This window comes from Drosophila ficusphila, unplaced genomic scaffold (assembly GCF_018152265.1).
Source record: "Drosophila ficusphila isolate 14025-0441.05 unplaced genomic scaffold, ASM1815226v1 contig_198, whole genome shotgun sequence".
In the NCBI taxonomy this organism is placed as follows: domain Eukaryota; kingdom Metazoa; phylum Arthropoda; class Insecta; order Diptera; family Drosophilidae; genus Drosophila; species Drosophila ficusphila.
In genome coordinates, this window is record NW_025064092.1 from 6972679 (window position 1) to 6989759 (window position 17081).

A 17081-nucleotide genomic window follows, 5' to 3' on the forward strand; every position below is an offset into this window, starting at 1 on the left:
ACCCGATCGAAACACACAAACATGCACACAAACAACAGGAATTGTTCATAGATATGATGCCATAACACACTTTAATATCTTGATTGATTCGCTTTTCTTTGTTTGGTTGTTTTTGGTTTTGCTAGTATTTGACTTAGTTGGTGTTGGTTTTGATGTTTTATTTTAAAGAAATCTTACATTTCTCAATTCAATAAAAAAAGATGTTGAGTTTTTGATTTTTGAATAATAGCAAGTTGTTGGGCGAATAAGCTAAGATATCATAACTATTTAGTTCATTCTTTTACGTTTATTAAAATTGTTTGGCTTTGGTATTTAAATGTAGAGTGTTTGTTTTTACGAAAAGTGGTGAAGGAAAGTGGTGGTGCGCGAGGGCGGGCCGAGAGTGTGGATTGGTCTATTCCTCCTCCTCCTCTTCCTCCTCTTCCTCCTCCTCCTCTTCCTCCTCCTCTTCCTCTTCCTCCTCCTCTTCCTCCTCCTCTTCCTCCTCATCCTCCTCGGCCTCCTCGTCCTCCTCCTCGACGACCTCCTCCTCGACCTCCTCATCATCCTCGACGATGTCCTCATCGGCCTTGGCGTCCTCCTCGCCCTCGGGTGTCTCGGGCTCACCGGCCTTCTTGCCTGGTCGCTCGCCGAACCACTTTGGCAGTTTGGCTGCGGATAACAGATACCATAACCATTAGCACAAGCTTATACAAAATATCCAACAAAGCTGGGAAGATGAATCTCGAGCGAGGTCCACAGAAAAATAGGGGAAAAAACAAAATCAAAACACAGCACGACAATGAACAAATTTATGAATGTTGTTCTGTTGTTGTCGTCCCTTGGCAGGGGTACAGTTGATCCCCATCTAACTACAATTCTGGCATCTGATCTATAGTACATACATTTTTGACGGCCGGTGTATTGCTCCTTCTTCTCGTTCCAGATCTTCTCGTTCGAGTCCTTGGAGATGGTCTCCCAGCCCTGTGTTTTTTTTTTTAGTGTGTTGATCGTGTTTGGGTGTATGATTTATGAGCACAGTACAATGTACGGTTGTCAATTATGAAATATAGTACATAAAACATAGAAAGAGATAAAAAGAGAGTAGACGTTAGGTGCGTTATTGGTTGTCAGCCCCCGAAATGGTCTAAGGATAGCCCCAAGTTCCTATTTCAAACCTTTGAGGTGTTTTTGCTTTCAAATTACCAACCCTTTGACGTGACTGTACTTTCGTTAGTATTGACCCTTCGATGTGACTGTACATTCTTTAGTGTTTAATACGACCATCCCTTTTTGACGTGACTGTACTTTCGGAGATAGTGATACGAACAAAAAACATAGTTTATGACATAAACATAAAAACAAAAGATAGAGATACAGAAAGAAAGAAAAAGAGACACGTAGACATGGAGGGCTCAACAGACGCTTACATTTTGTGCGCTGAGTGAATCTTTCCTGTCTTTCTTGCCAGGTCTTTTCTAAGGTTTCCGCATAGACCGTATTATAGCCCTAAATGTGCGTAATATTTAGAGAGTTTTACAAAGAGGCAACCCAACAAAAAAACCCAAGAATCGTAAACGCTTTACGATAGGAAACCAAATACTTACACCCTCGAAGAGCTTCTTCTTGTCGTCGTATGAGCGGGTATCCACACGTCGCTCGTACTTGGAGGCGACTTGAATCTTGGGCTGCAAGCAGAGTACCAGGTGAGCTAAGTGTACGAGATATCGAGATGGTATGACTTACCGGGTATTTGCCAGTCAAAGCTTCTGGGTCGAGACCCTTCTTCAAGGCTTTGTGCCTGAGCTGTTGCTTCTGTCTTTCCTTCAACTCTTTCAACTAGCAATAAAGATGGCTGTCAGGATGGGTTTTTCCCGGGATTAAATGGTGTTGGGTACTCACATCGTAGTCCTGACGTTTCTGCCTTTCTTCCAAGTCATACTTCTCAGTTTCCAATTTGACGATGAGCTCCCACAGCTCCTGAGCCTTCTCGCGCAGCTTGGCCTCGCCGAATCCTTCGATGGCCAAGGGCTTGATGCGGAACGACAGCGAGATCTTCTTCTCCTCCTCCAACTGTTCCTTAGTCTTGTTGCGTTCCATGGCGGCGGACGAGAGTCCCAACTATTTTTTTGTTTCATGTGGCGAATTTGGTTTTGGTTCGATTCGATTTTCGCGCAGGATGCGTTTTAATAGTTTTGTTTTTAGTTTTTGTTGCAATGCAGACACATTTCGTTGTGTTTTTTATATTGATTTTTTTTTTTTGGTTTTTGGTTTTTTTCGGATTTTTGAGATTTGATTTTCGGTACGTGCGGTACAAACGTGGTGAGAGAGACAAACAGTGAGAGAGATAGACACACACAGAGAAAGGAGCGCAAAAGATAGTGTTTGTTTGTTGTTTGTTTGTTTGTTTGTTTGGTGTGTGTGTGTACATGCGTGTGTTGTTTGTGTTTATTTGTTTGTTGTGTAAAAGAAAAAAGAAAACAAAAGGTGTTTTGTTGTTTCAGTTTCACGTTGTAGTGTAGGTTGTGTTTTTTCAGGCATATTTTTAGGCGATCGATGTGAACATAGACGATTAACGATTGAGAAATGTCGATATGATCGATATTAACGAGCGTGAATAGTTCACGGTTGCGGATGATCGATGGGGTCAAACACAAACGATTAAAGATGGATCAATTGGGTAAAAACGATTAACGATTGTGGATGGTTTCGGATCAGGCGCAACACAAACGATTAACGATAACAAATGATCGATGAGTTCAAAAACCGACGATTAGTGCGTATGATCGAATGGAAACGATGTGTTTCGGTGGTGGGTGGACACATGAGGAGTTCGTATGGAATAAAAAAGAAATCAAAAAGAACGAAAATAAAGAAAACGAAAAAAAACAGGAAGAGAGAGAGAGACAGATGGTGGGGGGTGGGAAAACGGAGGCGTATCAGCAGCCGGCATTGATGGAATCTCATATAATTACCACGCCTGCATCCTTCTTGGCAATGGTGAAGTTGGGGCCCTTCTTGTCCTTGTCCTTCATGGCCTGCAGCATAGCCTGGCGCTTCTTCTCGGCCTCCTCGAGACGCATGCGCTTCTCCTCGATCTCGCGCTGCTTCTTCTCTTCAACCTCGCGGACACGGCGCTCCTCCTCCTCCTTCTTGCGCTGAGCCATCTTCTGCTCCTCCTCGGCGCGGGTGACCTTGCGCTTGGCCTGCTTCTCCTTCAGCTTCTTCAGCTCATCCTCCTCCTTGGATCTCTGTTTACGCCACTCGGTGATGTATTCTTTCAGCTGATCATCGAGGTCGGAGCGCTTCTGGTCCTGACGCTTGATGAACTCTGGATCGCCCTCTCCTCTGATGTTCGTTGTTCGGATTGGTGCGGGAATGAGAAAGAACTCAGTTAGTTTGATCTGTCGAAGAGCTCGCGTTTTTTTTTTTCTATAGCCACTAGTACTACGAGTAATGTCTAGGTACTAAAATTAATTACAGAATTTTGACGGAATTTCTTACGGCCTGTTTTTTGGTTTGTGATTATATTTATATTATTTTTTTTCAATTTTGTTCCGAAAGTCAAAGAGTTGTTTTTACAATTAGTAGCCACCAAAGTGCTGATGTGAGAAAGCATTAGATTTCTACATTCTACGTATGGCAAACTACTCTAGTTATCAAAAAAAAAACAGAAACAGAACAGAAACACACCAAAAAAGATAGGGATTGCTTCGATGGCACTGGAGTGGTGAGTTATGGTGAGTAAGAGTTTGTGTTGAGTAGTGCTTGCTACAGAGGTACAGTTTACACCTTAGAAACTATTTTTTTTTTTTTTCTTTTTTTTGAGTGGTTTAACACGCACAGGCGGGTTAATCGGGGGACGATCTTAACATAACACTAGGGGTTTAGTCTTGGTTAGCATTCTGATTTCATTTGTTGTTCACATTTGTTTTTTGTACATAGACTTACTCGGCTGGTGTCTGAGGTGGTTTTCTATACGTGAGGCATTGAGGTGGCAACAAACATGGAGGTGGTGATATTTTTATTTATATATATATATATTGGTTTTGTGTTTCAAAAATTGACAATTCAAATTCACGATGGTTTCGATAGATTGATTGATTTTTTGTTGTGGGTTTCGGTTCGAAAAGTTCATACAAAATGCGATTGTTTTCGTTATTTCAGTTTTTCAAACAAAAAGGAACGTTGAAAAGAAAGAGAAAAACGGTTGGTTGTTTTAAAAAATTCATTGCAAAATAGTTCGGTTTGTTTGTTGATTGTTTTTTTGGTAAACGAAATGAAAGAAGAAGATAAGATGGAGAATATATATAGACAGATATTTGCATAAAAGGTTGAACAGAAACAATTAATTTTGTAATGGTAGGTACGTAATTGTTTTTTGTTTGGTTTTGTTTGTTGTTTTCTGGTTGGTTGTTGTTCTAAAGAAAACTCAAAAATGATTCCAAGCAACGAATCTTTATACAGTATGAACTGGAACTGGTACTGGAGCTGGTTCTGGAACTGGAACTGGTTTTTCTGATGCATATGGAGCAGAAATGTACACACAAAAACTTCGGAAATTTGTTCAATAACTTTTTCTTCGGAAATTGGCAAACGAGCATAGAATTTGTTTCGGGTCAGGCAAAGAGTAATTTGGAAAATAAAACTTTTATACAGATATATGGGAAATTGATTGGTCTTTCTTTCTTCTTTTCATTGGTTTCTCACACAATTTACTTACTTCCTGCAACAAGAACGAGATCAAAAAAAGAGATGGAAGAGAGAAAGAGAGAGATAAACAGAGTTGATATCATTGATTTCCAAGTCTTAAAGGCAACAACACTTTTGCTAAGCCAGGCCAGCGATAGGCGGAAAGTTAACTTTTTGTCAAAAGTCTGTTTTAGAATTTAGAAATTGCGTTTTACGGCGTTGGAAATTTATTATCTTTTGGGGAGTCGGGAGATACGATGGTAAAAATAGATAGACAGATAGACAAAAGACGTGTTACAAGTGATACAAAAATTCACAGTAAAAAACCGGCTGCGTTCAAAATAATAAAAGGGAAATAAATTATTTTCAACTCCAAAAATTTCAATAATTATTATTATTATAATTGTATTGATTTTGAAAACCAAAAGTTATTATTTTGAACTCAGCAGTATATTTATGTGGGAGGTGGGGAATACACACAGCTTTTATATACACAATTTGCCAATTTTTCGCTAGGTTTTTTGGGAGGAGGGTATGAACTATGAACTCGCTGCTTGAGTGGGTGTGGGGTGAACAGTGGGTGGGTTTTTTGGTTTTCGGGTTTTGCTCTCGGGTTCCATTAGTAAATTTTTGTACAATTATCGGATACGGATTTTGTGATCTTGTACTTTTAATTCTAATTTCAATTTCGGTTTTATAGACACACACAACAACACATTGAAAACAAAAACCAAAATAAATAACAAAAATGTACACAGAACAGAAAATAAAATCATAATTATAAAAATTAATAAACAAATAAAATTATTTACAGACGGGTACACAAAACAAATTTGTTGGGTTGGTTTCGGGGTTTCTTTTGGGTGTTTTTCTTTTTTTTTTTTTTGGGGGGGGTATACATATTACTACAAAATTTATAAAAGTGTTTACTTTTAGCAAACATTGACAAAATACAACACATATAGAAAATTTGGAAAAAAAAAACAAAATGGGGTGGGATATCGGTTTCGGAAAAATCAAAAAAGTGGTTATAGTTATGAAAAAAAAAGGTATATATAGACATAAGTGAACACCAATCGAGTTCTTTAGGCTGCTGCACCAAAACCAACAAAAGATGTCGACAAAAATTGGCAACAAAAATGTACTTACGTCTCCTCGCGGGTCTCCTCGACAACCTCCTCCTCCTCGGAGCTGCTTTCGAGTTCGTAATTAAACGAATTTTTGGTTTTTTATTTTTTTTTGTTTTTTAAATATTTGGATATGGTGTTTTTTATATTATTTTATTGGAGTGAAAGTGCAGGGATACACACGCACACGAGTGCAGAGGTGATATTGTTGATTTGTTGTTGAATAGTCGTGTGGTTGTTGTTGAATAGTTGTTGATTGATTATTAGTTGTTGATTTCAAAAGAAACGAAACGACAACATTAGCGGTTGTTCGAACAGATTCATGGTTTGAGGTATTGGTTTTGGTGGTGGTGGTTGTGGTGTTGGTGGTTTTTGGGATCGTGGTTCGGTTTCGGTTCGGGGGTGAGAAATACGTGGAAATAGACAGAAAGGAGTACAGATCAAAATAGGTGCCACTGGTAAACGTGATTACAAAAATGTTCTCTTTCAAAAAAGTCCACAAAAATGTGGTTGCTGAATTAGTTAGTATTAGAACAAGGGTTCAAACGAGACCTTCGAATACTTCTCTTTACCATTGCTACTTTACTTAATTTACAATTTACTTTTACACATTTTTAATATTCATTTTCGCGGTCATACGCGTCGTATACTTAATATTTGCATCAGTTCTTATCCACATGGATTCTACTTACGTGTACTCTTCATCGTCGGACATGGCTACGGTTTAGGGTTGAAAAAACCTGCAAGAGTAATGTGGAGAAGGAAGAAATTAGCTTTTGGTTTTTATTTAACCTTCATTCTATTCGAGATTAGGGTGAGCTATCAATTATTTTTTTAAATATATGGAGATGCAAAAGTTTAATCTGATTTCGATGTTTAATAACCGGCTTTGCCAAATCTTTGCAAAAATATTGTTACGACTTTATTTATCACTTTAATTTCCAGTTCATTTTATATTTTAGATACCATAAAGGTGCTGCGAATATTCTATTTTACAAAGAATTTTTTGTTTTAATATCAGCAGCAACAACAAACAAACCTAACTAACGTTTAATATTTAAAGAAGAACAACCCGTCAACGGAGAGAATATTATGATATTACTCAAAGATCGTCTCTTCAGTTCTATTCTATTTTCCGTTCAGGGTTTCACTGTACTTGAAGAAGCAGCAACAACAACAACAAATAAGCGCCTTTGATTGCCTTGCTTTATCTCTATAATTAGACCGATCTGTCCCAGTATATATGCGTTTCTTTACGGATATATATGTCGTGTATATGTAGGCAGGGAGACCTGTCTTTTTATAGCCGGCAACAATGTCTTGTCCTCACATCATAATCTTCCACAATCCGAAAAAAAACAACAACAAATTCCGTACGCTCCTCTCTAAAATTATTTAATTTTCCGTGCTATCTATACCTACACCGATATCAATGTGTGCGAGGGAGAAGGACATAGACCGATCTATGTATATCGGTGGTTTATTCTTTTTCCTCCGAGTTTTTCTCAATTAAAAATAGACTTTGGGGCACGTATTGAATTTCCCGAATGCCGAAAGCTTCCGAAAACATTCAAAAAGCTTCGGTGAAAGCCTTTTTTGAAAATGTTGTAGTTTTTTTACCTTGGCACTAAATCAGAAAATCTAGAAAAGCTTTCGAATATATAGATTTACATATATCATTGGGCGTTCTTCTGTGAAATCAAAAGCAAAGTATAATCAAATGCCATTCATAGATCGCCTATATATGCCAAATATTATGTTATGACATTATATATCTGGTATGCAAAAAGTCTAAATTTCATAATCTGTGTGAGGTTTCCTGATTTTCTGTGCATTTTCGTTCGGAAATGCATTTTCTGTGCTTTATTTTTAGCCGCAGGCGAATTGGGTCAGTTTTTGGGAGTTGTCTGAAGGAAAATAAAGAAAATGCAGCTGGTAATTCTGCGTGATATATTTTAAGGAATTCCCATTTTCCATTTTAAAAGATCAGTCAATAATATTTATGTTTAAGAAAAGGACTTCATATAGATCGTTAGATCAATTAAAAGATCTTCCGATAATTATGGCTTGCACATCAGGATTTGTTTACTGCATTCTCAAAATAATTCTCTAAATCAATTAGTTTCCAAACTTCTTTGTAAACCAAACCTGCATTTTTTTTTAAATTGCTAACATGAATTTTGTTTCAAGTTCATCCTTGAATTTTTTAGAACAGAATACTCTAAAAACCCTTCTTGACATTTCTTTCATATTTTTCCTTTTTTTTTTAATACCATCATTAACACCCCAACTCGCTAACCCTTTTTCCAATTTTATTCTTTACATGGATAATCTGTTTCCATTTATAGTCCCACTTATACCTTCCAAAAATCTCCAGATTTCTATTTGCCAGCGATTTTGTGTGGGTGGCAGTGCTCCCGTCTCTTTCTGCTTTCTATATCTTTTCAAATCTGAATGGCGCTTGCGCCGAAAGCTATTGAAAAGTTCTTACTCTGCGTATATGGGTGTGTGTGTGTGTGTCTTGGATATTTTGCCAAGGTAAAAACACACATGCACACCCATACAGAGCGAATTTATTTTTAAAATTCGTTGAAAAAAAAAAATTATAGAACTTTTCCTCTCAGATCATATAACACTTCGAGAATTGGTTGAATATGTATGTATATATTCCTGTCTGGCATAGTTGTTGCATTTGTTGTTGTTGCTGGTGCTTATCCTGTTGTTGTAGTTGCTGTTGAACATTGTTGTTGTCGTTGGCAATGCCTGGGCGAATTTTTTCAATTTATATTTAGCCTTTAGCCATCAAAAAAAAAAATTAAAAAAATATTTTTTGAAAAAAAAATAAAATGTTTTAAATTGTTTTAGAGTTTTTCGATTGGCTTTCAAGTTTTTTTTTGTATCACACTATTCGTTTGTTGATTGCACTTTAAAAAAATTCAAAAAAAATATGTTATATAACACTACAATTTTCCAATCCTTGGCTTTATTTTGTTGAGTTTCGGTTCGTGGTCCGTTACCAAAGGATTTGGTTTTCTTTTCTTTAATAACTTTTTGATTTTCAACACACTGTTTTATTTGATTTTTCTTTCTTTTTTTTTTTGATGATGCAGCAGTTGAAGGAGATGTGAAGCAGCAGTAGAGCAGAAACAGAAAAAAAAAAAACTTACTTAGGGAGAAAAACAAATTGAATTGAAGTCCGAGCAGCTGACGTCGTAGGAGCGAATGCTGCGGTTCGACTAAACAGACTGACGATGAAAAGCGCTGCTACACGTTATGTTAAAGAATTTTTCGTCGCGATCGCGGAAAAGCCATTTTCACGCACACACCGATCGCCTTACTATATAGCATATAGCGACGAATGGGTGCAAGGAGGCCAGATATATGCCAGATATCTCTGGCCGATGTGGCAACAAGTGGGTGGTGGGTGCTGGGTGGGCATGGGGATTTTTCAGGTGGGCTGCAGCTGAAACATAAACTTCTACACGCACACTGCCAACCGAGTTTTCCAATTTTCCATTTTGGCCAGAGCGAGATGAGGCACACTATATGGCACACGCACATAACTAGATCATAAGTATATAGCCATATTGCTATATAGACGCACGGAGCGTTGGCGGCTTTTTACACATTTGTTTTTGGAATCAAATATCGTAGAACATAAATTTCACAGCCATTAAAAAGTCGGCCTGCATATATCGTTGGCATGTACGCGTCGATATATATGGTGGATATAGCTTAGATTCCTCAACGGATCGCTGCAGCATTTGAACCCCAGAGTGCACGCCCTACAAATTTTCACCTCCCCTATATTTATATATATTTATTTACCCCGTCTATATCTCGATCGCACTGCTGACGTCGAACGGCCTTAGGTGGCCCCATCGCATTGCCATTTGTCTAACACTTGAATCTATTCGTCATTGTTCCGATTTTCTTTTTTTATTTCTCTCTTTTCGCTTTGTTATTTTTTATTTTCCTTTCTAATGGATTCTTTCGCCAAAAAGATCTCGATACCCTTACGCGTCTTACATCCCTTGGATTTCAAATCAAGAGTGGACACTTTTAAATGTATTGTAGGTCAATGGAAAATTGGCTTGTACTGCCCCTTTAAACCTATTTAGCCAATTGGTGCTGAACAAAAATCCATTTATTAAAATTTTAGCAGGGTCTATTTTATTATCTGTTTCACATAAAATACTTTCATTGGGTCGGCTGTATCTTACGTTTAAAAGGGTTTACAATTTTTCACTCATTTTAACACCATTTATAATAATAATATCATTAGTATAGGTTTACAATTTTGTTTAACATTTTAACATTTTTTATAAATTAAATAATTGGTCACCCAATACCACAATTAGTTTTTTCTCATTTCAGAATAAAAATTTTATAATCTGCCTTTAATTAAAAAAAATAAATGGAATATTACAAGGTTTTTACGTTGAATACAATTTACTTCAACTTTTTATTGTAAATAATTTTTAGTAATTAGTAAACATTTACGCAAAAAAATTAATTTCTTAAACTGCTTTGAAAAAGAATATTAAGTTTTGTTATTAAAAATTTATGTTGGGCAATAGTTATATGTTAATATGTGTTATGTTTATATAAAATTATGTTGCTTATGTTCAAAAGAATATCTAATAAGACCTAGATCATTCTGTAAAGTGCTTATAATAATTGAAACGTGAATAACATTTTTAAATGATAGATACAACTTGGGTTTTGTGACATCCCCAAACTGTGCTTTAAAAAGTAGTAACTGTCAATTCAATGCAGAATTGTGTATATTTTTATAGTATACCTCTTTATATAAATAAAGACTTGATATATAAAATATGCACTTATTCTTTTATTTTCAAATAATTGGAATGTATATATTTCTTTCTGCTTTTTCAAAAAAAATTAGATTTGGGTTCAACAATGTCTACAATAATTATTTAGTATGAAGGGTTGCGCCACAATTAATTAGTAAATAAATCTTGTGCAACCGATAGAATAGAAATACGAAATGTGAGATAACTTATTATATTATGAATTTAATTTTCCTGTGCAGTAAAACAACTTTACTGTCCTAGAGTTTCGCCTTTTGTTTTGATTTTGTTTTTGGCTGCTGAGTCTCTTAAATTTAGAACATTTTTGTATGTGCACCTATGCGAAATGCACACACATCAGGTATATATTATATATGGGTAGTCCGGTCCGGTCTAGGTATTATGCACTTCTTGCCAAATCCTATAGAATCGCATTGGGACACAGGTGGGCAGGTCGAATTATCTGGGATATAGTGCATGAAACGATTCCTGGGGAATGGGCCAGAATAAGTTCAACACATCTGTAAATGGTTTGCAAAGCTATTTGGTTGCCATCTGGCTGGATTCACAGAAGATCTTCTGTTCAATAAACAAGCATGAGGCTATGGCAAACATCGGGTCATATACTATAGTATAGCTCGGTAATCCGTACATCGTAAGTACGGACATGTGCAGATGTGGGCGTGAAAGTGGGTTTCGGGTATGCCTTCAACTAAATTTCAATTCGCATCATCTTCTGAAAATCAGAATATCTGAAAATCAGGGAATAACAAATAGCACAGTTTCGAATTTTTGTTGTTCTATTTTTGGCCATTTTGTGTGGGCGCTTTCGTCTGTAGCCTTCGGTCTTTAGTGCCGATCGTATGCACGAAGACCCCCGATATAAATATATATATTCGTGTATATATATATATATATATATTAAAGTATGCGCGTATATGTATTTGTCTAAATATCTTCTATATGTCTATCTATAGGTTAGCTTTCTGGGGCGATGTTTACGGGCGACTGTGGGTAATATCTGCATAGATCAGGAATAATGTTTATTATCCAAGATCTGGATATTATTTAATTTCAGAAAGGTTAACACAAAATAATTATCAATTGAATCTTGTGACGCGTTTGTAAGGATCTATAAATAATTTGGCTACCTGCAAGCATTTTTCCCAGCCAATTGTTGAAAATAGAATCATGTAATGTTGAGGTTTTAAAATTCAGTTTTTTTTTAACTTATATCGTCCTATTATTATATTTATATAGGTTAAAATCATAAATTAATAAATAATTCCAGTCTTAGACATACTTATTGATTGCCTACGGTGCCCCCCAAATTTTCATTGAATAATATTGGCTCGGATCAGGTCAGGAAAACATAATTTGTAAAGAACAAACAACTCGAGCGTGCCAATTTTAGATTCTATATATTCAATGTTCGATTTAAAAATACGCTCTAACTAAATTAAATGAAATGAAAACGAACAAAATTAAGAAAAGCTAAAAAAAAGAAAAACAACGGAAAAATCCATAAGAAAAAACACATAGAAGAAACACCGAAAAGAAAACAGCAGAAAATATAAAAACGTTTAAGAAAGCCATCATACACAGGCGATTTTTCTATGTGGTACCAAAGCTATGTCTACTATATGTATAATATTACACGTTTATTTTCAGAATTTGTTTTCGATCTAAATTTTGGCTTGTTGACACTTGGAAACTTATATTCCAAATTAACATCCAATGGTTAGTAATCAAGAAAATTCCCCTCCAGAAGTTTGTGCAAGTCTATAGTAATTGTAATTTATATTTTTTTCTAACCTATTTAACTTATTTAAAATGCAATAAAGTGTGTTGTAAATAAATAAATAAATAAATATTTTCGTTACTTTTCTAAGTTTGAAGTCCGATTTCACAATGTAATACCTTTAAACGGTAGTATGTACTTTAAACCTCTAACAGCCTTTTGGCCATTTTATGCAAGTTTTTCCAAAAGAAAAGTGCGAAAAAATGAAAAAATCGATTTTGTAAAAAGTTCAAGGGGGGACCCCACAAAAATTTCGAAAAAATGTATTTTCTGAAATTCAAAAAAGCTGGTATGCAACTTTGTTATAGGGCTAGAAACATGGAAGAAAGTACCTTTCCCGTACCTCTCAACAAGAAAATAGTTTATTTTTGTTATCTTAGAGTTTTAGATGATTTTATGAGCGAACAAACTAAATTCAAGAAAATCGGTGCTTGTCTATTTTGACATCTTAAACCATTTTGAATAAACCCAACTAATACTTTTTAGTTTACATCTTCCATCGTAAACCTACTTTTAAATAACATTGTCATAATTGTTTCTAATGAGCAAGTTAAAGTTCTTATTAAATACTGTTAAACAACAAATATTTCAAATTCAAATGTCACCGCCATTCCATCAACGACTTATCGCACTTTGTGCAATCGATAACAGTCTTGCGAAAATCAAGTCTATCGATAACCGGCGAATGCGCATCTAATTGGAGTAAAAATTAAACACAAAAGATTGTTTTTTAATGCGGAATTAGCCAAGCTGCGGAAAAACAATAGCGGTTAATTGCGAAAACGAGTGCACAGTGGGCGGAGCAACAACAACTGCGTGGCGTGGAGACACGAGTGCGAGCGAGAGGGCTGATGCGGTAGTGGCCCATCCGATTCCCTAGGATTTTTTTGCAGGCAGAAAGGAACCTTTTTTTTTTTTGGAGGACAACGCGAGCTCGGCGTGCTCCGGCAAGGACAACGATGGCCAGCGAGCCCGAGAACAAGCCGCCCATACTGCACATACTCGTGGTGGGCTTCCACCACAAGCTGGGCTGCCAGGTGGAGTTCTCGCACCCGCCACTGATTTCGGGCTCCACGGGACGCCACGAGTGTCCCTCCGGCTGGAAGTATCTGCCCACTCTGGCCCTGCCAGACGGATCGCACAACTTTACGGAGGACACGGTGTTCTTCAACCTGCCCAGTTTGTACGAGCCTGCAGCGAGTATCTATGGCGTATCCTGCTACCGACAAATACCCGTGGAGAAGCTGAAAATCCGCACGGCGGACGTCACACGCAGCACGGTCCAGAAGTCCGTGTGCATCCTGGCCCGCCTGCCCATCTACGGGTACATTGAGGTGAAGCTGGCGCTGATTGCCGACGCCTTTTTCGATCAGGGCGACTTCTCCGGCACAGAACTGCTGGTCAAGGCCTACCAGCAGCTGAACGCCTGCCTTCAGGATGACGAATCGCGTCGGCCACTGCGCCACTTCCATGTCGGCTTGTCGTTGCGGGAGATAGTGCTCCATTGGCGCCACAAGTCGCTCATGCTGTTCAAACTTTTGCTCCTGCAGCGACGTGTGGTGTGCTTCGGCTCGCCCGTGCGCCAGATGTGCGTCCTCATCCTGGGCATGGCCTCGCTGGTGCCGCGGCTGCTAGAGAAGGGCTTCCAGGAGGTGGCCTGTGTGCGCACCTCCCGACCTCTGTCGCCCATGCCCGACTTCACGGACTCGCTGCAGCGGGAGGCTCAGGCGGAAGCAGAAGCCGAGGCCGAGCTAGAGGCAGTGGCCGCCGGCCGAGGAGTTGGTCATGAGGAGCAGAAACTCACGCCGGAGAGTGCCACGGCGGCGGAGGGCGAGGCCGAGGAGCTGGCCTTTGTCTCATCCGCTGCCTCGGCGGGCGAAGAGCAGGCCAGCGGCGACGACACCTCGCCCCGTTCCACGCCCAACTCACAATCGCAGGACTCCTCGAACGGCAGGAACAGCTCGCTGACCCGAGAGGCCAGCGTGGACACACTGGCGTGTGAGTAATGCTTAAGGGATTGGCCAATAGAAGGCTGAGCCCCAGAAACAATGACATACCCACTTGTATATTGTTGTGTTATCTTAGGTTTTCGAAGTAACTCAGATAAGGTGTTGTAACTTTACAATGCTTCTTGTATTATTAAAATCACCTTTTTCATATCTTATTTTGAGCTTGAGTCAGAGGCGGATTTACAACATCACAAAAATCAACACGTCTTCTAAAGAGTACTAAAAATTACATTTAATTATCCATAAATCTTTCTTTATGGTTTTATTAATTGAAACTCTTCTTTTTACAGCAAACCTCGCCGCCCTGTGCGCTGTAAATCCGGATGAGTATCGCGCGCCGGTCAGCATCTTCGCCAGCGGCAATCTCTGCCTGCCGTATCTGTCGCTGCCGTACATGGACCTGCTTAGCGATCCCATGGTGCTCTCCTATGTCATCGGCACCTCCAACGTGCTGTTCCAGCAGAAGCGTCAGCTGGCTGACGTTTTGGTGGACATCGAGGCGGCCAATCTGGACTCGCACGATCCGGAGCTGAGGCGTCAACTTGTGCTGAGCACTGAGGACCTGCGCTACATGGACTACATCATGAAGCACGTACAATCGCCCAAGGAGGATGCCGAGGGCAGCGAGTATTGGATCCGGGAACAGTTCCAAGGCTACATTCTGGCCCTCCTGCGGACGGCCGTGGCTCCTGGTAAGCGGTTTCTTAATTGAAAGTGTGTTCGATGCGATGGTTTAAACGCTTTCTTTAAATACAGATGCCACGCCCAAGGACAACGATCATTTCAATGCGCATTTCATGGCCGCCTTTAAGCGCACTCAATGCTTTCAGGAGTGGTATGATGTGAGACCCGAACCCGAGTTCTTTGAAGCCCTGCCCGCTGGTCATCCCTTTGCCGGAACTTTGTCCGTGGCGGATATGAAACTAAAACTTGCACAGTGAGTTACCATGAGTAAAACCGATAGCCTTTTCTGTAAAAAAAACCTCGTAGCCTTTTTAAGTACACGTTATTAGCTGATTATATTATCTAACAATCTCATTCAAATGCATAGCTTTTGAGCCGCAATCTTAAATCAAACTAAACAAACTTGATCTCAATGTTAAACAGATTGTAAATACACACTATTTTTTGATTTAATAGAACCATGCAGAACAGCGAGAGCGGGCGGAAGATCAACCAGGCGGTGAACACCACAAGTCGAGCGGTGGGCGGTGCGATTTCGCAGGCCAAGGGCGCCTTCTCCAGCTGGTGGTCATCCATCACAACGCCGCCAGCGAATGCCAACACGTCAGCGACAAACAGCACCAATGGACAGGAGGGTGATGCGAGCGAAGGAGCCAGCGCGCAAGAGATCTCAGTTACATTCCAGAACCACAAGGACGTTGAGGACCTGGACGTGGCGGGGGTCAGCATTCACCTGGCTGGCCAGGAAGAGGCACACGAGTCGCACGAGTCCCAAGTCACGAGTTGTGAGCAACCGCAGGGCATTGTTGAGATCGGACGCGAGGCGGAAATGCTGGACAAAGCTGAACCGCCGGAGGAAGCCAAGGTCTCGGCCGCAAGTCAAGCCATTCGACCAGGATGTGGCGGAGATGTGGCCACCTCAGCTGTGGAGCGCAGCAGTGGCGATGTCTTCATTGTCTGAGGATATCAGCACTATCGAGAGCATTGTATAAAATTGTTCTAAGCTAAATGATAATTATTTATTACGCAACAAATTGTCTCAATGTTGAATTTATATTTCCTACTCGTGCTCGTCTCGTTTTGTGTATACCCAAACTCTAAAGGAAGGTTGACTTGTACACCCAATTGTAGGGATTAAATCTAGGGACAATTAATTGCCATATTGAATTCAATTAAAAAGAAAATTAAGTAAATTGTATACCTATACAAATATTAAAAGCTAAGGAACTTATCTTTTCAGGGAAACATAAAACACTTAAAAACAAATATATGTCTGTATTTTATTATATGTTGATATATGTATATGTAATGCATACTTTGAAAATGTGTAAAATTCAATTTGTACTTAAAATTGTATTAAATATATATTATAAAAAATGTATATGCCCTATAAAAAATATTTTCAAACATGTAAGATTAGTATGGCATAGAATTGTCTCTTTATTGCTTTCCCCCTGCAAGTTTTGGGGTCACAAGTCGATACCACCCTGACCTACACTCAATTGGCCAAAAGATAATATTATTTGATATTTATAGATGCGTACACCTAAGTTATCCTTGCCGTCTCCACCCACCACTCAGTGTATATGTATAACCATGTAAAGCTAAACCGTTCCAAGTGCAATTTGTAATCCAAAAAGACAGCGGAGATCCGTAACAAAAGCAGAATTCGTGTGGCAATAAGCAACTAAAGAAAATGGGATATTATGGAAAGACCCGACCCGACCTTGTCCAGGGCTCGCTGTGTCCCAATCTATTTACCTAATCCAAATGTAATCCAAAATAAATACATTTCATAATGCATTTAAACTGCTTTGTTTTACAGTTACTAAAAATAATTGAATAAAAACTATTAAGGCTTAGTTTTTGGTATGGATTGGAGGAGGGGAGGAAGGGAAGGGAGACTGATGCTGATGCAGCAGTCTTTCAGTTTCGACATAAAATAAAAATAGTATTTATGACTGCTATAAGTCTT

The 17081-nt window shown here is 38.8% G+C and overlaps 2 protein-coding genes across 22 annotated transcripts; one reads left to right on the plus strand and one right to left on the minus strand.

The window, feature by feature from the left end:
* Positions 1–41: 41 nt before the first annotated feature.
* Positions 42–9080, minus strand: LOC108102207 (troponin T, skeletal muscle). Of its 21 annotated transcripts, none has more exons than XM_017206929.1 (10): positions 8966–9080; positions 6491–6538; positions 5821–5862; positions 3931–3954; positions 2958–3327; positions 1882–2100; positions 1726–1818; positions 1587–1667; positions 885–963; positions 42–651 (listed from the first exon to the last, which is right to left on the minus strand). In XM_017206929.1, exons 2-10 carry the CDS (start codon positions 6511–6513, stop codon positions 395–397), a joined length of 1188 nt encoding a protein of 395 aa, XP_017062418.1. In that variant the 5' UTR covers positions 6514–6538; positions 8966–9080; the 3' UTR covers positions 42–394. The 21 variants fall into 21 exon arrangements, with proteins under 21 accessions (XP_017062418.1, XP_017062402.1, XP_017062419.1 ...); XM_017206913.1 differs by having other exon boundaries at positions 2955–3327; XM_017206930.1 differs by lacking the exon at positions 885–963 and adding an exon at positions 1410–1488 and having other exon boundaries at positions 2955–3327.
* A 3987-nt stretch (positions 9081–13067) lies between these two features.
* On the plus strand, positions 13068–16915 carry LOC108102210 (late secretory pathway protein AVL9 homolog). The gene is made up of 4 exons (XM_017206933.2): positions 13068–14411; positions 14713–15114; positions 15179–15359; positions 15563–16915. The coding sequence occupies exons 1-4, from the start codon at positions 13373–13375 to the stop codon at positions 16065–16067; spliced, it is 2127 nt and encodes a 708-aa protein (XP_017062422.1). The 5' UTR covers positions 13068–13372; the 3' UTR covers positions 16068–16915.
* Positions 16916–17081: the final 166 nt, after the last annotated feature.